The 23404-nt window shown below is 51.6% G+C and overlaps 1 protein-coding gene and 1 long non-coding RNA gene across 6 annotated transcripts in view; one reads left to right on the plus strand and one right to left on the minus strand.

The window, feature by feature from the left end:
• LOC146396624 (uncharacterized) overlaps positions 1-23404 on the minus strand; it is a 49579-nt gene that overhangs the window by 14159 nt on the left and 12016 nt on the right. The gene's annotated exons all lie outside the window — the stretch shown is intronic.
• Positions 3922-21501, plus strand: LOC102160252 (uncharacterized). Of its 5 annotated transcripts, none has more exons than XM_084995357.1 (6): positions 3922-4163; positions 4281-4455; positions 9490-9576; positions 12588-12654; positions 12797-12926; positions 13403-21501. In XM_084995357.1, exons 1-6 carry the CDS (start codon positions 3937-3939, stop codon positions 13461-13463), a joined length of 747 nt encoding a protein of 248 aa, XP_084851483.1. In that variant the 5' UTR covers positions 3922-3936; the 3' UTR covers positions 13464-21501. The 5 variants fall into 5 exon arrangements, 2 of the variants coding, with proteins under 2 accessions (XP_084851483.1, XP_084851484.1); XM_084995358.1 differs by having other exon boundaries at positions 4040-4163; positions 12838-12926; XR_014826870.1 differs by having other exon boundaries at positions 4043-4163; positions 9490-9688; positions 11334-12654; positions 12838-12926.

Raw genomic sequence — 23404 nt, forward strand, 5'->3', positions numbered from 1 at the left:
GGAATACAATTCAGCCAGAACAAGGAACGCAGTGCTGGGATGTTTGACAATAAACCTCCAAAACATTATGTTGGGTGAGAAAAGCCAGAACTACAAGGACAATTGTATGCTTCCATTATATGAAAGTATGCTTCCAGTATATGAAATAACCAGAATAGTCCAACCCATAAGAGACAGTAGATTCATGGCTGCCAGGGGCTGGGGGAGGGGAGAATGGGGAATAAGTCCTTAAGGGATGTGGGGTATTATCTGTAGGCAATGAACATGTTTTGGTTCTAGATAGGTGGGGGCTGCCCAACACTGGGCATGTGCTAAATGCCACTGAATCACTCGCTGTAAAGTTGTTGATTTATATGATGTGGAACCCATCTAAAATTTTTTTAAAAGGAGGCATGGTGGGGTGAGTCATCAGAGTTGTAATTGGACCTCTGGCCATGGCATTTCTCCAGGAGCTGCTCTAGGGATAAAGAGAAACCAGAGTCCCCCCTCCTGGACATGTTACCAGTGTCAGAATTCCCTTGGACATCTTGGGCTGTGGTACCATGAGCCAAAGACTACTTAGCTTGCTGCGCCTCAGGAGAAGTAGGTGAGGTAATTACCTCGTCCAGCTTACAGGAGGAAACTAAATTCAGAAGGGGATGTCCAGGATGATGGCACCTCCTCCTGTTGCCGGGGCAACTGGCACTCCATTGTAAGCAGCTCAAGCCACTTTCAAGAGAAGCAGAAGAGAGGATGTTGATGCTTCTCTTTGGGCTTCCATCTGGTGCTCTTATCTGCTTGTGGGCTCCCTGCGGCCCCGGCTAGCCCTGTAAATGTCACCTGGAAGATGGGGTTTTTGGCAAGTTGTGGCGAGGATGAGATTTACCATCTTGGGGGTGTGCCCTGCCATGTCCTGGGTTTACCTGGGGGATAGGGTGAGGGTTAGAGACAAGAATGCCAGCCCTCACTGTCAAACCAGACCTGGATCCCAGAGGAGGTGGCGGTAATGCCTGGAGCATAAAGGAGATGAAAGAGGACACTGTGGTTCTTGGTTCCCTGTGCTTCCCAGGAAGAAGGAGGATTAGAGGGAAGATTTTTTTCTTTTTTAGGGCCGCGCCCGCAGCATATGGAGGTTCCCAGGCTAGGGGTCGAATCAGAGCTACAGCTGCTGGCCTAAGCCAGAGCCACAGCAATGCCAGATCCAAGCTGCATCTTAAACCTACACCACAGCTCATGGCAATGCTGGATCCTCAACCCACTGAGCGAGGCCAGGTATTAAACCCGCAACCTCATGGTTCCTAGTTGGATTAGTTTCCACTGCACCACAACAGGAACTCCAAGATTTTTTTTTTTTTAAATGGCTATACCCAGGGCATGTGGAATTTCCTGGGCCAGGGACTGAATCCAAGCTGAAGCTGCTGCAACTCCAGATACTTTAACCCACTGCTCTGGGCTGGGGATTGAACCTGAATCTCTGCAGTGACCTGAGCCACTGCAGTTAGATTCATTTTTTTTTTTTTTTACCCTTTGGTCTTTATTTTATAGATGGAGAACATGAGACCCAGAGTTATCACTTTCTGAGGGTCACAGTGCTAGTAAGAGTAGTGTGGAGATCTGCTCCCAGGCCAAGGTGACTGGCTGGGAAAATAAAAATTGTTTATTTATTTAGGCTCCACCTGTGGCATTTATAAGTTCCTAGGCCAGGGATTGAATCGAGCCCAAGCTACAGCAATGCTGGATCCTTTAATCTACTGCACTGGTCTGGGGATTGAACCCATGCCTCTGAAGTGATCCAAGCCACTGCAGACAGATTTTTAACCCCTGCACCATAGTGGCAACTTGGGGGAAGGTTGTGTTCACCACAAAAGCATGCAGCGGATGGACAGAGAAAATGCAAGGGGCCAACAGACTCCCTCAGGAGAGCTGGTCTGAGCTACTGTGATAAAGAAATTAGAGAACCAGGGACAGTGGGAAGCAGGCAGGATTACACCTTGCTGGCTTTGGTATCTGCTGGACATGGGGTCTGCCTTCGACCTGCATCACCCTCACGCTGAATCCATTTGAGTTAGACTTGGTGTCTTCTCAGCAAGCCCACACTAGTTTCTGACAATGATTTCTTTTGGTCCCTTCTTCCTTCTGCTGCTCTCCTTGAAGATATATCCCTAGAACCAAAGATGCTTGGAGACAGGATCATGGGCTCATTATTGTTCATTGTTTGAGAAACCCTAGCGAACAGGAGAAGCACTGAAAATTTGGGAGTGGCAAGAGCCTTGATTTTTTTCCCAAACAGGTATTGGAAGTGATGGGCTGATCTTCAGGAGAATTTGGGAACAGATTCTGAAACAGGTGGCTTGGCAATATGTAAAAAAGACAGAAGTGCCACTCCTGCTGTGGTGCAACGGGATTGGCAGTATCTCTGGAACACTGGGCTGCAGGTTTGATTCCCAGCTGGGCTTAGTGGGTTAAAGATCCAGCATTGCTGCAGCTTTGGTGTAGGTTGCAACTGTGGCTCAGATCTCATCCCTGGCCTGGGAATGCCATATACTGCTGGGTGGTCAAAGAAGAAGAAGAAGAAAAAACAGGAGTGATCCCTCTGCATCCCCTGTGTTCATTTAGGACGTGTCAGGCTGAACCCCATTTCCTCTTTTGCTTGTGGTCTGATGGTGCAAGGGGAAAGCATAGATCTGTAATGCCAACAGTTTGGCTGTGGACTCTGGACAGTGCTGTGACTGGACCCTATCTTGCCTTTTCTCTAACTGTTTCATGTGGGTCTTACTTCTCTGGCAGGACTGCCAGCTATGCTGGGGTGGAGGTAATCTCTGGGACCTCCTTGTGACCCACTGTTCCTGCCACAGCCTTGGGCTATGCATACTGGAGATGTGCTATAGGTTTGTTGAATTGGGTGTGGATTTTCTGAAGATCAAGGCCAGGGGTCCTAGCAAGAGCTGTGTAGTATAAAGAAGGGTTAGTGCACTTGGAACCTGAAATGGTGGGTTCAGATCCCACCTGGTTCCCTTACCAGGCACCTGGGCAGCTCTTGTTGCCTCTCTGAGCTTTACTGTCCTTTTCTGACTAATAGAGATGTTAAATGATATACACAGGGGTGTGAAAATGAAAGGAGATGGGTCATAGGAATAAAAATGTGTTTTGAGCCCTTCTCTACCCAGTATTCTGTGATAATCTGTGTGGGAAAAGATTCTGAGAGAGAATGGATATATGTATATGTATGACTGGGTCACTTTGTTGTACAGCAGAAATTATCACCACCTTGTAAATTAACTATACTTCAGTAAAACTTTAAAAAATATATTTGAGCCCTTAACAGTGCCAGGCACTGTGCTAAGCACCCCTCCTCCCATTCCTGCGCTTAACCAGCACAACTCTATGAGACAGAGTCTGTTGTTATTTCTACTTTACAGACTAGAAAACTGGATCTCAGAAAGGGAGTGAAGCTTGCATCATCGCTAAGAGCTATGGACAGAGCTGAGATTTAAATCCAGAAGAGCCTGCTTGTAGAGGCGACTGGAATGGTCTAGCACAGTGGTTCTCAAGCACTGGAATCCCCTGGAGGGCTTGTTAAAACACAGATCTCAGCAGGGCCCCTACACCAGAGTTTTCAACCCACTAGCTCTGGGAGAGGCCTGAATATCTGCATTCCTAACAAGTTTCCAAGTGATGTAATGCCACTTGCAGGACTTGGTCTAGAATGACTGCTGTAGGACCATTTTCTAACCTTACTGTTCTAGAAAAAATAGTAGGTACAGAGGAGAGGGCGGTTAAAAAAAAAAAAAAAAAAGACCACACCTTGAGTTGGTAGGCCAAGTAGTGTAGTCGCATGAACGTGCCCACGATGTCTCAGGTTTGCGTTCTGATCTTGACTTCACGTGCGTGCGGAGTTAATTGAGAAGCATAGACCCAAGGGGAACTGCTTAAGCACCTGGTACTCTTCACTCTCCGATGCCCGGGTCCAGACTTCTGCTCCCTGGGTCCGCCCTCGTGCTGCCAGGGCATGCCTCTCCATCCCTGCTCTCTCGAGGTCCAGTCCAGCCCGGCAAGCGTTGCCATGGCAGCGCCACCGCCAGGGATGTGGGAGGCAGAGCGCGCTCGCCCCTTTGTGCCTCTGGGGTGGAGGTGCGCTCCCCCCACACCCGGCCGCGCTCCACCTCCCAGGCCCCGACCTCGGGGTAGGGTGGGGGATTGCAGGGACGTGGGGAGGTGAGGGGAGGGCAGAGGGTAGGGCCGGGGGTGGGGCGCCTTCGCCTGCCAGCCGCTCCCGCATTAAAATTTCATGGGCGCTGCAGCAGCTACAAAGACGACGACGCGCTCGGGGGACCAGAGGGAGGGAGGCTGCGGACGAGTGCGGGGAGGAGTTTGCGATGGGAGGCGCTTGCAGGGGCTCCCCCAGTTCTGCACTGTGAGCCCGGGCACAAAGAGCCCTCTGCACTGGCGCCGCAGGACCGAGGACCAGGACCCGAGGTAAGCCGCCGCCCTATCCTAACAGCCCACCCTCCCTGAGCATCCTGGTCTGCACGCTGGTAAGAGCCTAATTCTCCGAAGCTGGTGTCGAAGGTAGGTCCCAGGGTCCCAGGCAGGGTTCAGGGGTGGCACACGCTGCCTGAAGTGCCCCTCATTTGTTGGGTGAAGAGCCTCTGGAGCCCGCAGTTGTCAAAGGCAGCCAAGACTCCCGCCTGGGTGGGGCGTGGGGAAGAAATAGGGGAGTTTGCAATGGGTCTAGTGCCATGGGGGTCTTGCAGTCATGATCTGAGGGGGAACAAAGACCTTCCCCACCTCCGCTACCAGACGGTCAGGTGGGGCCTCGCACCTTTTCCATCTACCAGAAGTGGCCAAGCCTTGGAGGGACACTCAGTGGTCTCAGAACTGGAGGTGGGGGATGGGATGGTGGAGCAGGGCTCTTGAGCCCCCCCCCCGTTGTTTCTTACTAAGCCCCCCCCCCCCCCCAACCAGCACCTGCCAGTGTTCCACTTCTGGGACTCAAATTCTAGATGTCCAGCATCCAAAGGGATGGAAGGGATCAGAAAACCTCTTCGCTGAGAATAATAGTATCGCTAATGATAATAATACATCGGTTTATGGAGAGCTTACTCTGTGCCAGCAACGTGCTTAGTGCTTCACATGCATTATCACAGCAATCCCAGGAGGTGGTAAGAACCCCATTTTATAGATGAAGAGATTGTGCTCCGAGTGGGTCAGGTACACGGCCAAGGTCACATAGCCAGTGATTCTGAGTCCAGATATGTCTACCTCTAAAGTCCATGTAACACCCTTAAATGGGTCTGGGGAGATCCCAGAACCCCTTTCCACCTAGTGCTCTCCCATACACTCTCTAGAGAGGCAGGGAATTTGGGAGGGAGGGAACCAGATTTCTCCTCTCCCTCAGCGGAGGATGCTTGGCTGGAGAAATTGCTCCTTGGACTCTGCAGGGGAAGGTCTGGAGACCTGGATTCTTCACCTCCTCCCAAGCTCTAGATCAGTGGCTGCCCTGCGCCGGTTCGCTGGTGCGCACACACCCCACTGCAGTGCTGGGCGGGGAAACCGCCCCCACCTGCTGCTGGGGGAAGTGGGGTGGGAGGTGGCAGTGCGGGGAAGGATGGGTGAGATGACGTGCGGGAAGCGGTTTTGTTTTTCTAGGTACCAGCCTCCAAGTGGGTGAAGCCCAGAGCTCATTCTGGTTCCGGTGCTTTACCTCTGAAGGGCAGTCCCATTTGGGAGCGCCTGGGAGCCTGACGATTGTCTGGGCTGGTGGGGGAGGGGAGGGATGAGTAACTCCACTTGACAGACTGGGAAACCTGAGGACAGCGGTTCTCAGACTTGAGGGGCGCGGCTTCACATACGCAGATGTCCTGGCCACGTGGCCAGGGGATGAGTCAGCAGGACTGGGTGGGGCCGGGCTTCTGAGTGTTTATTCAGACCCCCTCCAACCCTTCATCATGCAGATGGTCAGACCCTGTGTTGAGGGAATGGTGCCCAGACCTCTCCCCTCACCCCAGCCCAGAATCATGTAGCTCTCTGGGCCAAAATGTTTCCTCTGGGACACTTTTGGAGCAGTCAGCTTTGGGTGGCATTGAACTTAATCTAATACGGAGTTTGATTAATTTCATGCTGAAAGACTATTATGGGTAACATCCCGCAGGTGCCTCCTGCCCATCTGTTTTATTAGTTAATGACCCTTGGCATTGAGAAAGTTTCTGAAATCCACTCTACATCCGCCTTGCTGCAGTCTTAGCCTGTCTCTCCATTCCTTCAGGGAGAAGGAAGGTGACATCTTCAGAGGTCCCTAAAGGAACCATAACTTCTTACCATGAGTTTTAGAAGCACCATTCTCTATGTCAGATTCAAAACAAATTCAAATGACATTAAAAAATGTAATTTGGGTGCTTTTTAAACATGTAATAGAATGCATGATAATTGCAAATTTGGAAAAGATTGGGGACAAAAAAGGTGAAAACTCCATAGTCTCATCACCCCAGAACAACTGTTGTATTTACCATTTTCACATATTTCCCTGGGGTATATTTTCTATTCTTGAAAATACTAATTGAAATTGAGCTTTACATTTAGTGCTTTAGAAAAGTTACTGCAGCAGTAACTTTTCTCCATGTTTTTATGCCCTTGGCAGAAATCATCGTAAGAGAGTTGGTGTTTCATGGCGTAGATGGACACACTCTGCTCAGTTCCTTATCAATTGGTCCTGCATTGTTTTTAACATCTTTATTTTTAAGCTCCTTTCTCTGGACCTGCTTCTGCTCAAGGCAGGATTCTGCTCTTTGAATTTACCCCTCTTCGATGCAGTGTGGTGTGGTAGAAAGAGGGGGCGCCGAGTTGCAGGATCTGTGTGCTCATCCTCCTCCCCATCTACGCTCCATGTCACCTTCAGGAAGGAAGGCATTTCCTTTCTCTGAGCCTCAGTCTCCTCATCTGTAAAGTGGGAATCATAATCCCTGCTTTAAAAGGCCATTGTGAGGCTCTGACCCGGAATGTGTAAAGGGCTCGGCACCCAGTAGCGGTTTAGTAAAGACACTTGCTGCTTTAGTAGACCCACTGTGTGCTGGCTGCGGTCATTCTCACGGCCCCTGAATCCTGTACAGACACTCAGTTGTTTGTGTTGGGCCATTGGCTCCTCTCCTGGACGAACCTCTGGCAATCTGAGCAGCGGTGTTTCTGGGGCATTGAGGCCATTGTGCAGGTTCAATGGGCTGGTGAATAACTTAAAAGCCAGCCCTTTGTTTGGAAAGGATCCTTCCTCTTGTCTCTGAGGCTCATCTGTCAGCTGCAGTTCCACGGAACAACAGGCAGACAGACTCAGGGGCAGAGGCAAAGGCCAGCTGAGCGTGACATCTGTCTCCTCCTCCCTCTCCAGACTGATGGGATCAGATGAAGCAGGTGTCCCTTGCTCCCCTGTGGTGCCTGGTGGGCCCCTCTGGGGTCTGCTGGGCCAGGGATGGAGGGGAAGGAGGGACCAAACTAACTATCCTGTCCTCAGGGCCTCGGAGCAGCTGATTAACGGTAATTGGGAGTTCCCGTCGTGGTGCAGTGGTTAACGAATCCGACTAGGAACCATGAGGTTGCGGGTTCGGTCCCTGCCCTTGCTCAGTGGGTTAACCATCCGGCGTTGCCGTGAGCTGTGGTGTAGGTTGCAGACGCGGCTCGGATCCTGCCTTGCTGTGGCTCTGGCGTAGGCCAGTGGCTCCAGCTCCGATTCGACCCCTAGCCTGGGAACCTCCATATGCCGCGGGAGCGGCCCAAAGAAATAGCAAAAAAAGACAAAAAAAGACAAAAAAAAAAAAAAAAAAACCAAAAAACAGTAATTGACTCTGGCTACCATTTATTAACTCTTTACCAAGGTTCTTGCCGGGTGTTGCATATTCTCATGATAAGGCTGGGAATTGGGCATTACAGATGGGAAACTGAGGCTCAGAGGAGGGAAGTGACTAGCTTAGAGTCACATAGCATGTAGGTTGTAGAATCGGGATTTGCACCTAGAACTAGTCTGGCTCTGAAATGTGTCTTGGTAACTACTACACTACACCACTTCCTCTCCTAAAAGTTAACTTAATCAGTTGCCTCAAGACCATGGAAGCAACTGGAATAAACCGACCCAGATGGTCTAGCAATCACCTCCAGTTGCCTCGCAGTAACAGTAAGGCTGAGGACCTCAGTGTTTGCATTTTCTACATCCCTTTTCTCCTTTATCCCCATCTCTATATTTGAGCATAAGCCTTCTGTCCCTTGGGGGTTCAACAGGACTGTTTATTATTATAATTATTATTTTTTGCTTCTTTTAGGGCCACACCCGTGGCCTATGGAGGTTCCCAGGCTAGGGGTTGAATCAGAGCTGTAGCTGCCAGCCTACACCACAGCCACAGCAATGTGGGATCCGAGCCGTGTCTGCGACCTACACCACAGCTCACAGCAATGCAGGATCCTTAACTCACTGAGTGAGGCCAGGGATCAAACCTTCAGCCTCATGGTTCCTGGTCAGATTCGTTTAGCTGCGCCACCACGGGAACTCTGTTTAGACTGTTTAGAATCCAGTTGCACCATTTTATAGCTGGGTCATCTGGGATAAGGCACCCTACTTGGAACCTGTTTCCTTATCTGTAAAATGAGAATAAAAAGCCCAATGCATTGTTTTTTCAGGTAAAGGTGTTTCTCCCCACCCCCACCCCCCCACAGCTCAGGGGTTCCATCGTTTGAGGGAGATTTGAGTATAGAAGCTCCTCTGTTGTGTAGGTTGTGTTTGAATTCGTCCAGAAACGGTGCTTTCTGCGCATGTGCAGAAGCCTCATTTTTTTTGCCCCCTCCGCGTGTCTCCAGCAAGGCGCCCTGCACATCCCGTTATTCCCAGGAGCTTCCGTCATCTCTCAGCACTCACTCATCCAAAGCAATTTAGGCCAACATCTCTCGTATGCCTCAGCTCTCTGTGCAGCTATTTTATTCCAGAGTCACGGGGGGGGGGGGGGGGGAGAAACCCAGAAGGATCCTAAAATGCAACCAAATGCATGTTTCCCTGGCAGCTGTTCTTTCCATTCCCAGGAACAGCACAGAGTTTAGGGGAAAAAACTGAGTATGCATGGGTGATGTTAATGAGCAGTATAGGCCATGGCAGTCATAATAATGAAAGAAAACAAGAGAATGCAAGCTGATAGCTAATAGTTATCATATCATGTAACCCTCACAACAGCCTTGTGGGGTGGGTGCCATCGTTATCCCAATTTCATGGATAAGAAGACCAGCCATTTGCTTGAAGTGGTAGAGCAGGATGAGAGGCCATATGTAAAGCCCATAAACTTTCCAAGGTGTTTGGGTGTTCTGGTTGGCACTGGCCCCGCCAAGGTACCTCCTGGTTTTCCGTTTCGCTTCTGATCTACATCCAAGGAGATCAGTTTTGGCAGACACTGTGATTTCAGAACAGGACTCTGGCATCTATTCTCCAGTGTGCTCATGGCTACATCTTTATCCTGCATCCCTTTCTTTCTCTCTCAATGACAGCTGGAGGTATGTTCCCGCCTACCCATGTCATTCCAGACATGTTCACCTGGCCGCCATGACCCTAACGGCATCAAAGGAGCAACCAAGGTGACCCTTCCTCTCCTTCTGTGTACCCCTGGGGGTGGTGGAGACCAGTCTCATGCTATGTCGTCAGATCCACAGGAAATCCCTATGTGCAGAGACCTTGTGAATTTCAGAGGTAGGAGGGAACTTGAGGATCCCCTGGGGTCCAATCCCTCAATCAAAGCTGCCCTAATGGGGTCCCTGACCTTGGCTTGAAGTAGGGGTTGGGTGAGGTCTGTGCGGGAGCTGAGATGTTGGGACCTGGGAGCCCACCTCCAGGTCTCTGTGTGGCCTCTGATCTGATCCTTCTTGGTTTTTGTCCTCTGTCATCACATCTGAGTTTTGAAAAGCAAACTTGGAGTTCCTGTTGTGGCTCAGTGGTTTATAAACCTGACTAATATCCAGAAGGATGCGGGTTTGATCCCTGGCCTTCTCAGTGAGTTAAGGATCTGGTGTTGCCGTGAACTGTGGTGTAGGTCACAGACTCGGCTTGGATTCTGCATTGCTGTGGCTGTGGCATAGGCCAGCAGGTACAGCTCCAATCCAACCCCTAGCCTGGGAATCTCCATATGCCACGGGTGTGGCCCTAAAAAGACGAAAGATGAAAAGCAAACTCTATCGAGGAATAATTTGCATGCAATAAAATGCACCCGTTTAAAACACACATTTTAATGTCTTTTGATAAATACATACACCTGTGTAACTACCACAATCAAGATCTAGAACGTTGTCATCACCCTAAAATGTTCCCCTGTCAATCCCTCCCAGCCCTAGCAAATCACTGACCAGCTTTCCATGCCTACAGACTAGATGTTTTTCCTAAAGTTCCATTACTAGGGAATGTGTCGTACATGGCTTTTTTTGTAGCTCAGCATAATGTTTTTGAGGTTCGTCCTCATTGTGCGTGTCAGTAATTCAGCCCTTTTTTGTCTAACCTCATGGAGGCATATCATAAACTCATCGACTTCAGGTGCACAATTCAGGGGTTTTGCATCCATTTACCGTGTTCTGCATCCATCACTACAAATCAGTTTTCAAACATTTCCAGTGCCCAGTAAGATCCCTTAGCTCCACTTACCATTAATCCTCAGCCTGCTCCTAATCCCTGGCAGCCACTAATCTACTTTCTGACTGTATAGGTTTGTCTTTCCTGGACATTTCCCATAAATGGAATCATACAGCATATGGTCTCTAGTGCCTGGCTTCTTTCACCCCATATAGCATTTTTGAAGTTCATCCTTGTCATAGCATGTATCGATAGTTTGTTCCTTCTTGTTGCTGAGTAGATTTCATTATATGAGTGTCATACAGTTTACTCAGCCATTCACCAAGACAGGGGATTTAGATTTGATTGGTGCTTTCTAAGTGGGGTATACATCCCCCCCCAAGAGGGGCATATAATCCTGTGGGATAAATATGGCCCTTATTTCTGGGGCATCAGTGTTACACAAGATTTACTAAAAATTTAAATCATTAACTGGGGAAAATAATTTTTGGAACACCTGTTATGTGCCAGGTGCTGGCTAAGCCTTTGAGAATAATTAATTTTGAGTCACACATTGGGTATGTGGGGTTTTGGAGGCCATAATCTCACCCATGTTTATATGACCTCAGTGTCCTTTGTACCCTCTAGACAGCTGCCAGCTTGATGCAGGAGCTAGTTTCCTTTGAAATCTCCATTGCCTTATTCCTATCAGGGATTCTGGGGATTTCCAGGGCCAGGGGAAAGGGTCGTTGTGTTCAAACAATGCTTCTCTGAGCAGAGCAGGGTCTATTTACAGAGTTCAGCAAGTTCCTGGGACAGAAGAGAAAGAAGGGAGTTTCTGGCATCTTGGAGATGCTCACCATTGCACTGGAAAGGAGCCTTGCAGATAAGTATTCAAACTTACCAGCCCATAGCCTACCAGCCTGCCCTCTGCTGGTCTGTGCAGGAAAGTACAATATCCCAGAATTCTCAAGGGGAAGAGAAATCCATGCAGCAGCTCATTCACTTTCCCACCTCTACGCCACAAACAAAGCTTGTCCCTGATTTACGGGGCCCCCAGAAATAATTTTCCTACCCCTTTTGGCATCAAGGTTAGTATTCTATAAACTCCACCATCAGGAGCTTCTGAGCTGAGTTTAATGACCTTACCTTGAGCACCTGTAGATGTGGAGTCAGAAGACTCCTTGAGATGGGCTGGCCCTTTCCTCCTGAGTTCTGATCCTCTATCATCATATTGATACAGCTTGGCTAGGGCTCTTTTGCCTGGCAGTCAAGCAGGGACTTCAGCACTGTGGCCCCAGGGCACATACTTCACAGGGTGAGGGTCCAAGTACATCTCTAGCCCTGGACCCATGCCTCAAGCTGAGGTACTGGCAGCCAGCTCAGAAAACATACTGAGAGGGCCCCTGACTCTCCTGGCCCAGGTCTGCCAGTTGATGACGATGGCTTAGCCATCATGAAAAGCAAAACCTGGGAGATGGTCTTTGGTTAGGATTCGTGGGCATTCTCTGGGCTTCTCCAGACTTGTGACATGGGGACTGCCTGCCATCGGGTCCCCAAGCTTTTCCTGATGCCTCAGAAGAGAAAGTGGAAGAGGAGGGCGGGTGCGGGAAGATACCTGAGGTTGGGCAGAAGGGCCTCTTCTACGTCCCATCCACTGCCTCCAGCTACACGTTATGACTGTACGCTTTGGGTGGAAGTCTGGACTGGAAAGGCCCTGCCTCCCAGAGAGACTTCCCACGGCAGCACGGGAGGCAGAGCCGGGATTGGACTCTGGGTCCCCAGCTCTTGTCTGATGCTCTCGTTCAAGCTGTCATCCAGCTGAGTTTGCCTTGCTGTCTCTTGGGTGGGTCACGTTCTACCATCAATGGGGACAGGGAACCAAGGATGTTCTGGGGCAGGAGGAAGGGTGGTGGGGGCAGAGTGCCTGGGCCCACCCTCCCTGGCTCCCAGGCCTTCCTGTTAGTAGAAAGTTCTGGCCTGGGCTGGCTGGGGAGGGGGCCTGGGTATGGTTTTCTCCTGCGCTGTGTTTGGATCCTTTGTCTTCCAGGATGGGCCTCTGGGGTCTGCGTGGGGTAGGAGCCTGGGCTGCCAGCATTTTGGCTGGGTGCTGTCAGGTAAGCCTGGATAGGTGTGGGGGAGGGGGGTTTCACTGAACTCAGGTCCCCAGGCCTTGGCCAAATGCTGGAGCCAGGGGCTGGAAGGCTTACTGTGTGTGGTCTTGGTGGAGGTGATGGGACTGAACCAAGGCCACCACAGGTGGGGCCATGGCGGAGACTTCAGCATGTTCCTTCATTCAGCACAAGTATGGACCACATGACTTCTCCAGGATGATGCTGAGGAACCAGAGGTCAAGACGAGGTGTGGTCCTGCCCTCTCAGATCTTCATGTAAGAACATGCTTCATCACAGCTTCAGTGAGGGAATGAGCTCCCCATCCTGGGAGATGTAGGGGTGTGTGTGTGTGTGTGTGTGTGTGTGTGTGCGCGCGCGCGCGTGTGTGCATGCCTTGGGGGGGGGATGGTACAGAGGTATCCTTTCCAGGAATGTCATAAAGGGAAGCCAAGCTTCCCAAAGACGCTGAGGGCCCTTTCTGCCCACCTGGGCCCTTCCCCTGATGCCTGTGGGGCTGGCTCTGGGCTCCTTTTATTGCTTGTACACCCCCTGTGCAGCCCTGTCAGGGAGGGGCGTCCTCTCTGTGTATTATTAGCATGCAAACCCTCACCTCAACCTAAGTACTGGTGGCACGGGGAGGAGGCTGCAGGGGAGGGGGTGTCTTTGAAGGTCCCCCCCCTTAGATGTGGGCTTAGGCTGTAGGGAGTGGGAATGGAGGCTAGGCCCTCACCCTCATCTCCTGTGCCCCCAGGCTTCTTGGCCCCGCAGCACCTCCAGGACACCCGGTCTGGTCTTCTGGAGAGCCTGGGTGACCCTGGGCACAGTGACACAGGGAGCAGCCGCCGGTGGTTTTCTGGATAAGACCTCACCTTTCCTGACTCCTGGGATGGAGAATCTCCTGGACAAAGGCCCCTCCTGGTTGGTGCCCAGCCAAAGACAGGACCCAGCTCTGGAGGACAGCTCAAGGGGTGGGAGGAGGGCTGGCAGCTGGCCGCCCCCTCTGCTTCTCTCTGGCCCCATCTGCCAGGCCCTCCTCCCCAGGCCTGGAGGCCCCTCCTGACCCCCCGTGGACTTGGTTTCTCCTTGCAGCCCTGCCAGCCATCAGGCAGAGCTCCGCCTGGGCCAGGACAGGGGCAGCAACGTGGGATGGGAGTCGGGTAGGAGCTGCAAGTGGGAGGCAGGTCGATGCAGCCCTGGGGTGCCGTTGGCTGGAGTCTGTCTTGCGCTGTGTGAGTGATTCTCATTTTTGTGGGGGATTCTTGGATGGGGCCTTTTGGTGCTTCTTTTCTACCTGACAGTCAAAGGGAGAAGGCAGGATGGGCCTGGGGGTGGGGGGTGGCTGGACCTCTTGCTGGGGTGTGGAGCTCTGGGAGGGGCAGTGATCCTGAAAGGAGAGCAGTTCTGAGAGATGAGAGACCCTGCCTGGGGGAGGGTCTTGCAGAAGGAGCCAGACACTGGGCCTTGGTCCTGCCATCCAAAGGGAATGTTCTGGAATTGGCCTCACCTCAAGGCTTGAGAGGTCACCCCAGCTCCATCTCAGACCCCTGCTCCTTGTCACAATCCTGTCCTTGGGGAGCAGAGACAGTTAGGGCGGGCTCCACACGCAGGCAGCTTCCCCTGTCACAGAGCTACACCCTCGCTTCCGTGCCCCATCCCCATTCTCGCCTCTTCCAGCCCCTCAAGGGGGGCCCGTCCCAGGACTTGCAGGACAACAGGCTTCCTCAGGCAAACTTAAGAGCCTGATGTCCTTTTCCCAGGGTGGGGAGGGACCTGTGTTAGTCTGCCTGGGCTGCTGTAACAGAATACTGTGATTCAGTGGCTAGAACAGCAGAAATGTATTTTCTCAAGTTCTAGAGGCTGCAAGTCCCAGATCAGGGTGCTAGAGATGGTTTGTCCTGAGGCCTCTCTCCTTGGCTTGCAGATAGAAACTTCTTGCTCTGTTCGCACATGGCCTTTTCTCTGTGCATACACAGGGTGAGAAGGCGAGAGAGAAAGAGAGGGAGAGAGAGAGAGAAAGAGAGGGAGAAAGCAAGGGTGAAGGAGAAAGCGAGGGTGAGAGAGAAAGAGAGAAAGGGAGAGAGAGAGAAATAAGGGAGGGAGGAGGAGAAATAGATGACTGAAGTCTCTTCCATTTCCTATAAGGGCACCAGTCCTGTGGGGTTAGGGCCTCATTCTTATGACCTCATTTAGCTGTAATGACCTATGTTAAAGCCTATCTCCAAATACAGTCACCTTAGGGGTTACAGCTTCAGCCTATGAATTTGAAGCCCGGTGGGGGGACACAGTTCAGCCCATTGCAGGTGGTCAGAGCAGACATGGAAAGCTGAAAGGCTCCCCTTCAGAACTCCCGCCCCCTAATAGGGAGGGGAAGGAGGGGCAGAGGCAGGGGAAGGGCTCTGCTAGGCTGGCCCAGGAGTCTTGGGGAGACAGCAAATGAACGGGCCCTCGCCCAGAGCAGCGAGGAGGATCCCCAGGAGAGGGATGCCTTGGGGAAGGGCATGGGCTTTGGAGCCCGAGGGTGCGCCCTCTGCTGCACAGCCTTAGGCAAGTCGCCTCACCCCTGGGAGTCCGATGTTCACTCTGAAACAGGATTGCTCCCCTGGGGGCACAGGGAGAAGTCAGTGAAATCATGCGCCTGGCTCTTAGTAGGTTTCAGTAAACACTCCCATCTGTCGGGGAGTTCAGATGTGGGCTTACCTCTTTTTGGTACTCTGGACTGTAAACTCAGCATCTTCGGCCCAGAGGCGTTCCTAGCCTGTTTTTCCATTTGTGTGTTCTTAATATTCCTCTCTAAGCAGATCGAGCAATCAGCTGCATTGGCCTGGCCTCCACAGTAACTCCCAATGCCTCCTTTAATATCTACTCCTCTCATTGGAAGTAAGAGCCTGCTCTGAGCCCTTCCCCGAGCTGCTTACTTGAGGGGAATGTAAATGAAGACGTGCTCATGACTCCAGCCTTCAGGGTTTCACAGCCATTGGAAGATGGGGCAGAAAGCAGTCTACTGAGGCACAGGTTCCCAGCGCTTGGGTGGGTGGGAGCAAGACCTCAGGGTAGGCTGGAAGGGCTTCCCAGCAAGGCTGAATCAGTCAGGACCTTGGAGGATGAGAAGGATGTGGCTTAGTTGAGTTTCTAGGGGGACAGAGCACAGACTCCCAAAGTAGGTTCTAGGAGATGTTATTGCTCTTTTAAAAAAATAAAAGTTCAAATTCAGTAGGTTTCTATAGTGCAGGACTTATCAGAGCCTTTAAAAATGCTGCTAGGAATTGTGAATACTCCAGGACAGAGGATTAAGTGTTTTTCCCCAAACTTTGCTGGCAACAGAACCCTCTCCTTATGGAGCATCATTTAGAACTCTGGAGAGTCTAGGCTGGGGTTTCTGGGGGAAAACTGCAATTGTGATAGGAGGTGACAAAACTAGGGCATACTCAGGTGCTTTGTAGCATCGGCTGGAAAGGCACTACTTTCCCTGGGATTGGGGAATCTGAATCTGGTTCCAGGGGTCAGGCAAGCTCTGCGCTGTCTTGGGGTGAGGGGAGGCCAGTAGTTGGAGGAGTCAGAGGCCAGGCAGTCTGGGACAGAGGAGCTGTCCACTGGGCATGGTGGCTCTGGGGCATCAGATCCTTCGTGGGAAGATGCCAGTGTGTGCGTGTGCGTGTGCGTGTGTGTGTGTGTGGCTGAGTGTGACAGAATCTAGCCTTCCGGGAATGGGTTGGCCAGAACCAGGCAGGGGGGTTCCCGCCAGAACAAGCAGGGTCCATTTTCAGGGGAACTGAAGTGTCTGGGGGAGGCTCACAGCAGAGAAGTAGGGAAGCACAACTTCTTTGTAGGGTCTGCGTGGATAGTCTTGATTCTGGTGGGGCTGAGGGGCTTGGAGGCAGACCCCCTGCCCTGGTCAGGCCCAGCTCCCTGGCTGATTGGGGGGCGGGAGGCCTCTGGCGCTGCAGCCGGGCAGTGTTGCATGGTGTGATTAACCTACTAACCCAGGGCTCGGCCGGGACGCTGTGGCGTGTGATGAGGTGCCTGGCCTTCTGCCAACCGACTAACCCACTAACCAGGCCCGAGCATGCCCTACTAACCCCCCGCAGCCAGACCATACTAACCTTGCAGCTCGTGGGCCTTCTCAGGGGCTGGGATGTGGGGGCAGACGAGGCTTCGGAAGGCCCTGCCCTTGGCCTGGGATCTCTGTGCAGACCCGCATTCCAGGATGGGGCGTGCGAGTAGGACTTGCCCACTCTGCCACTTCCTGCTGGGTGACTGTGAGCAAGTCACCTCCCCTCTCTGAACCCCAGTTTCCTCAACAGTAGGATGGAAGGCCTACTCCCCACCTCACAGGTGGCAGTAAGAATTCCCAGGACTATAAAGCTCTTGACACCTGGCAGATACTTAATATAGATGCATATGTATCAGAGGGTGGGGTGGGAGGGCCAGAAAACCTGACCCATCATGTGCCCTGGTGGGCCCTGGTCCCTCTGGGTGGTCTGCACACCGACCCCTCTGCCTGGGGCCAGACACTTGCTTTGAACCCCTAACCGTCTCTTCCCCACACTCTTTCTCCTCGTCTTCAGCTTTCTTCCCATAGGCAGCTCTTATGTTCACTTACTAACCTGTCTAACCCCAGGGGGCCCTCAACTGCACCCCGATCACCCCTTAACCAACTAACGGACCCGCGTGTGTTCTTCCTTTTCTCCTAGTGACTCCGTGTGTGTCTGCTGAGGTGCCCCCGTCCGCTGGTGCTGTGCTCTGACTTACTAACCCAGCCCCTACTAACCCTGTTTTCTCTTCTTACTAACCCCAGCCCTGCCGAGCTCTGGGCCTCCCTGGGGGCTGGTCCCCCCTCCTTTTGGCAAGCAGATGTCCAGGGGCTGGCCCTGTAGACAGGTACCCCACTTTGCTGCCCCCATTGGCTGTGAGTTCAGCATCCACCGGGCCAGCTCTGAGGCAGGGGATGGCCCTAGCTATCACACCAGCGGTCCAGTGGAAGAGGTGGTCCTGCCGGTGTGGGAGGGAGGCCGGTCTCCGAGCAGAGCATCTCTCTGCTGCTCAAAAGTCTGGTTGCCAGCGGGAGTGGGCGGGAGCAGGGAAGCCTCTGGGGCCTGCAGGTCTAGCTTGTGGCACACTGGGCTTTTCCCAGCCAAGGGAGCAGAGAGAAGGCGCCTGTGTGTCCTTCTTTGGAGAGAAGCGAGGGTAGAATTTTCTCCATTGGAAAGTGGCCTGTAGAGGTGCCCTGCAATCAATGGAGGTCACGTCCCACATGGGCATCAGAAAGGGGGCGTGTCCAAAGTCATTCAGGGGAGACTTCCCCATGTTGGAAGGCCCTGTAAAGGTCTTAGCCACATAGGGAATCACTGAGTGGAGCATTTAGTACAGGAGATCAGCCAGAGGGGGCATTTCCCATATATGAAGGATGGGAAGAGGGGCATTTCTTACACCAGAGGCCAGTGAGAGGAGAATTTCTGCCTTATCACAAGGCACTGAGAAGGAATGGCCAAAAGATCTTTCCCATCCCTGGAGCCAGGAGATCCGGGTTTCCCACCATCTACCAGAAGTAGATGCGGGCCATTTTTCCCACCAGAAGTCATTGAGAAGAATGGTCCACACCAGGACATTTGAGAAGGCTGGAAAGAAACCAGATCTTGAGTTCAGGGTTTGCAGGAGGAGGAAGTGGGAAGCAACAAATGAACCCCAGGGGTCCACAGGGTCCTGCGGCCCCTCAGACCAGCCAGATAGTCATCCCTGGCTCCCTGTCCTGTTCACACCCCTGTCCTTACCCCAGCCTGCCATCCCCAGAGCCCGCCAGCTGCTAAGCCAGGGCCACACCTGGGGGTGATTTTATGCCTCACCTCCAGTAGGCACCTCGGTTTCTTTGGGCTAATCTTTGGCTCCTTTGCACTAACTCTTGCTCTCACCCAGCTAATCCCTGCCTCGCCCTGGCTGCCCCTGGGGGCTGACCTCTAACTGCCAGCCCTGCCCAGCTGGGGGCTCCAGGCTCCCGGCCTGGCTCTGATCTGCTCTTAATTAACCTCTCCTTCACCCGACTAACTCCTGCCCTACTGATCTGTTCCTTTCAGCAGAAACTAACGGCTTGTGGATTTCTTTCTGACTAACAACAGGTCTAACACTCCTGGTTACTATTAACAGCTTGGATGTCGGCATGGCTGGGACGGGGCTAACACACAGAGAGCTGGAGCTAGTCGTGTTGGATGTGGTGACTGCTCTGGGAAGAGCTATCTGAGGTCAGGAAAGATCTCAGTATTCAAAAGGAGGTACCAGGGCTGGGATATGGCTCAGGCCTAATGGAGGAGCGGTGTCTACTGAGGTGGGTCAGAAGTGTTGTCAGCCTTCCAAAGTTTTGGCCACTGGACATATCCTATTGACCCCATATAATCTACATTTGAGTTATGGGTCTTTGAAACAATAGCTTGAGAGTTTCAATGGTCCATACGAGTGGATGCAGCTTTTATAGTCCTAAGAGTGCCTATGTGGTATGTACAGAGGATGTGCCATTGTGTATGGAATTGTCAGTCACCAGGCCAGGACCTAGAGTCCTTGATTTGGGGACTTTGGAGTTTTGGAAGCCCTAGGGCATAAAACTTTAGATTGGAATTGTTAGGAGGGTTATAAATCCAACACCCATTGACACTTTAGTTCTAAATAGTTCAGCTTTCTCTTCTAACTTCTGTTCAATTTAGCTGCCCTGAGGTCATGAGAATTTGGCTGGAAGAAAGTTTGGTTGTCTTTGGGGCTGAGAGAGGAGAGAGAAGTCACAGGGTCAGGGTTCCTGGCGGGGGGTGGGAAACCAGGCTTCAGGTCGTCGAAGGCTTGGGAAGAGGGGCTGGTTTTGCTGGCTCAGTCTGGTGGTCAGGCAAGGACACTCACGGCAAGGACTAGAGAATTGGAAGCTCAGGGATGGGCTCAGAGGCCTGCCCCAAGGCCTTGCAGGAAGGTTGCTTGGGTCACTGAATACTACTCTGGGGGTGAGAGCCTCTCTGACAGCCAAGGACTCAGAGCTAATCTAGTGGCGCTAGCAGTGAGGCCTGAAGGGCGACCCAGAGGACTGAAATGCAGAGAGAAGAAGCGCGGGGGAGGCGGGGGGAATGCATTAGGAAGCGGCTTCTGACAGTGGCTCAGCTGCTGGCGGGGCCCCGGGAAGGGGTGGAGCCTGAGCTGGGGAGGCGCGTGTCTGCTGCCCTCTAGTGGCCGCTTTTCCCCATGTCACTGGAAGCCTTTCCCATTTCAGGGAACTCTTTATTCAACTACAAAGATGCTGCTGCTGAGGACCTACTATGTGCCCAGCACTGCTCTGGGGCTGGGACCCACACACACGGGCTTTCCCATCACAGTGCTTCTCTAGCTCAGTGGGGGAGGTGGAGAAATACAGGTGACGCAGTGGGATGGGTGCCATGACAGGGATGGTGGGGGCGGTGGAAACATACCCCCCCCCCCCCCCCCCCCCCGCCCCAGCCAGATGAGGATGATAGGCACCCTCTGCATGCAGGGCGCAGTACTAGGCACTGGGGATGAGTGGTGATTAAACATCATTATCACCTTCAGGAACTTTAATGCCAGTGTGTGGAGTGGGTGTGGGGTAGAGTGGGGTGTGGACAGGCAGGGTAGATCTTCTGAAAAGGAAGACATCTAAGCCAAGCCCTGGCTGGCTGGGCAGAGTCCAGTGGGGATGAGTTCCGGGCAGAGGGAATGGTGGGCACAAAGTTCCAGGGGTCAGAGAGAATCGAAGGAGTTCTGGGAGGATGGGGCGGGGAGGGGAGTGGAGCAGAAGACGACAGAAAATGGACAAGTACCAGATTATGTCGCCAGGGAATTTATCCTAAGGGCAGTGGCAGGCCATGGATGTGATCTGGGGGGCGCGGGGGAGATGGCAGAGGTGAGACTTAGGCTGACAGTTTGCTATTTCAGCCCAGGTGGAGTTCTGAGGAACTTACAGTGAATTTTGGCCACATTTTAGAAAACTGGTTAGAACTTTTTTTTTTTTTTTTCCATTTTTCTTTGGTTAGAATTTCTTGAAAGGAGGACTCTCAGGTCCACCTTAAGATAAATGGGATCTATGAGCACTCGCCCCAGGTGGAGGTAGTCTTGCACTGACTGTTCCTGGAAGTGTGCAGGAGGGCCTCCTCAACTTTGGGACAGGGAGTGCATTGGCCCTGTGTGGCTGTGAGGGGGGACATGCAGGCCTGGAGTTTCCTTCTGAAAGGCTGGTCTCAGGGAGGGAGAAATGTGTCTCAGTGGGTAACAAACCTTCTGGAGGCAGAAGGAATGGGCTGGGCTACTTTTGAGATGAGACGGACGATGGTGGGGGGAGGGTTTTAGGATTCTGACTGAGTGTGCAAGTGTGTGTGTGTGTGTCTTTGACTTAATACCAGAGGAAGCCGACTCTGTTCTCCACCTCTCACCCCGGCCTGCTGGTGCTCACTCTGGCCCCACAGAACCTGAAGCTTGTTAGGAGCAGGACCTCCCGAGCTGGCTTCTCAGTCCCAAGAGGTGGCTTAATCCTTTAGTAGGTGGCGTGAAGGGAGGCAGCCACAGTGGTCCCTGCCTGGGGGCTGTGCTGGTATATGGAGCTGGAGGGCTGGTTCCATTCCAACAAAAGACCCCAGGAGCCCTTTTGAGAGTCCATCTGGGGTCCCACTGTTTTCCTTCACTAGACCAGAGAAGACACTTTCCATGTCACTGCCTCCTGGGATGCTAGGTGTGGGGACAGAAGTTCCACTGATTAAAAAGAACATTTTTACATGGATCCAGCAATGGTGTGTGAACCTACCCTTTTGTTTTCAGCCATGAATGTAGCTTCTTTTGTTTAAAATTTTAAGATTAATAAACCAATTCACATCCAAAGGATGGCTGTGGCTTAGGAGGCAGAGGGATGTGCGATTTGGGGGGTGGAGACCCAGTGGCATTTTCAAGGAACAGGGGTGGGCTCTGCCAGCCTTTTCTCAAGACCATGGTGTTAATAGTCAATGCAATAGGTTATTTATTTTCATTTGCTATTGTGCGAAAACACACAGAACCAAACTGACCATCTTAACCATTTTAAAGTATATAATTCAGTGGTATGAAGTAAGTTCACATCGTTGTGCAACTATCACCACTCTTGCTAATTTTTTTTTTTTTTTTTTTTTGCTTTTTAGAGCTGCACCCATGGCATATGGAGGTTTCCAGGCTAGGGGTCCAATCAGAGCTGTAGCCACCGGCCTATACCACAGCCACCACAACACGGGATCGGAGACGTGTCTGTGACCTACATTACAGCTCACGGCAATAACAGATCCTTAACCCACTGAGCAAGGCCAGGGATCAAACCTGCATCCTTCTGGATACTAGTTGGGTTTGTTAACCACTGAGCCATGATGGGAACTCTTTTTTTTTTTTTTCCAATAGCACTACTTTGTGCCTAGGACACTGTGGCAGAGAAAAGCCATGTCTCTTCTCAGCTTCTCTCTCCTGCCTCCTTCCTTCTCTTCCTCCATCCACGTAGAAATGGTTTACCCAGCATTGCCCTCCTCTCTGGGACCTGCCTTTCTGTTCCCCTAATGCAGCCATCTCATTCTCTCCTAAGGACCTTTGCACTGGCTGTTCCCTTTGCCTGGAACATATGTCGCTAGGCTTTTTGCGTGGCTGACTTTTCTGTGACCCTCAGCTCTCAGCTGAATGCCACCTCCTCAGAGATGTCTCCCCTGATCACCATTAAAGTGTTTGTCGCTTTAATTCTCAAACATTTTGGTCCTGGACCCCTTTATACTCTTACCATGTAATAAACAATCATCCCTGAGTCCGCCTGGGCACTGCCCGCTTGCAAGGTTCAACTGACTCCCCATTTCATTCACCAAAATCTCCTATCCCTGTACTCTGCATGAAGCATTGTGTTGGGGGCCCAAGGCACAGCCAGAAGCTGCTTTTGTGAGGCTCACAGTCCAGGGCAGGTAGCTGTACTAAGCTAAGGACAGGGACCTCACAGGGAGAAAAACTAAGAGGGAGGAATCAGCACAGAGTGAGTCTCCCTTGTTAGACATTAGAACTGAGATGTTTTAGAAAGATGCGTTTATCAATTCATTACCATATTAGAAATGAAAACTGAAGCTTTTAAAAAGACTTGTATTATTCATTCATTGAAAAAAATGACAATATTGCATGCCAACATAAATAATTATTTATGAAAAGTAATAGTTTCCAAAACAAATTTAGTGAGAAAACTGCATATGATTTTTTTTGGGGGGGTGAATTTCTTTAATGTCTGGCTTAATAGACAACAGAGTCTGTTGGATTCCAGTATCTACTTCTGCATTCAGTCTCTTGCGATATCTCGTCTCTGTCATCTCTGAAAAACTCTGTGTGCTTGCTAGGGGATGAGCTGAAACCTACAAGTTAATTTCCCTCTAGGTCCCCAGATCTCAGGAATGTACCATGAGAACTGCTGCTCTATTCCCCAAACCAGGGTATTTTTTGATTAAAAGTTGTGCCCATCTGAAATTACTGTGCGTGCCAGTCTGATTCCTTGTTTCCTGTCTGTCTCTGGTTTTGTTTATTGCATGTTTCTTGAAAGACCGGGTCCCTGAGCCAGTTGCCCGCACTCCGAGGCGCCCGGGGTGGGGTGGGGGGCAGAGCTGCAGTTCTCATATATGGCCAGCAGATGGCGGCATTAGACCAAGACTACTTACTTCTCTGTTCTTGGAACCAGGGTTCTTCTAGAGACATTTGGGGGAGGCTCCATGGGGATACTCTTTGGATTCCAGAGTTTTAG

The sequence above is a fragment of the Sus scrofa genome, chromosome 14 (genome assembly GCF_054392235.1).
Source record: "Sus scrofa isolate SSC_HxYL_T2T_F1_AM1 chromosome 14, Sscrofa_HxYL_maternal_Yorkshire_Landrace_v2.0, whole genome shotgun sequence".
Classification (NCBI taxonomy): Eukaryota; Metazoa; Chordata; class Mammalia; order Artiodactyla; family Suidae; genus Sus; species Sus scrofa.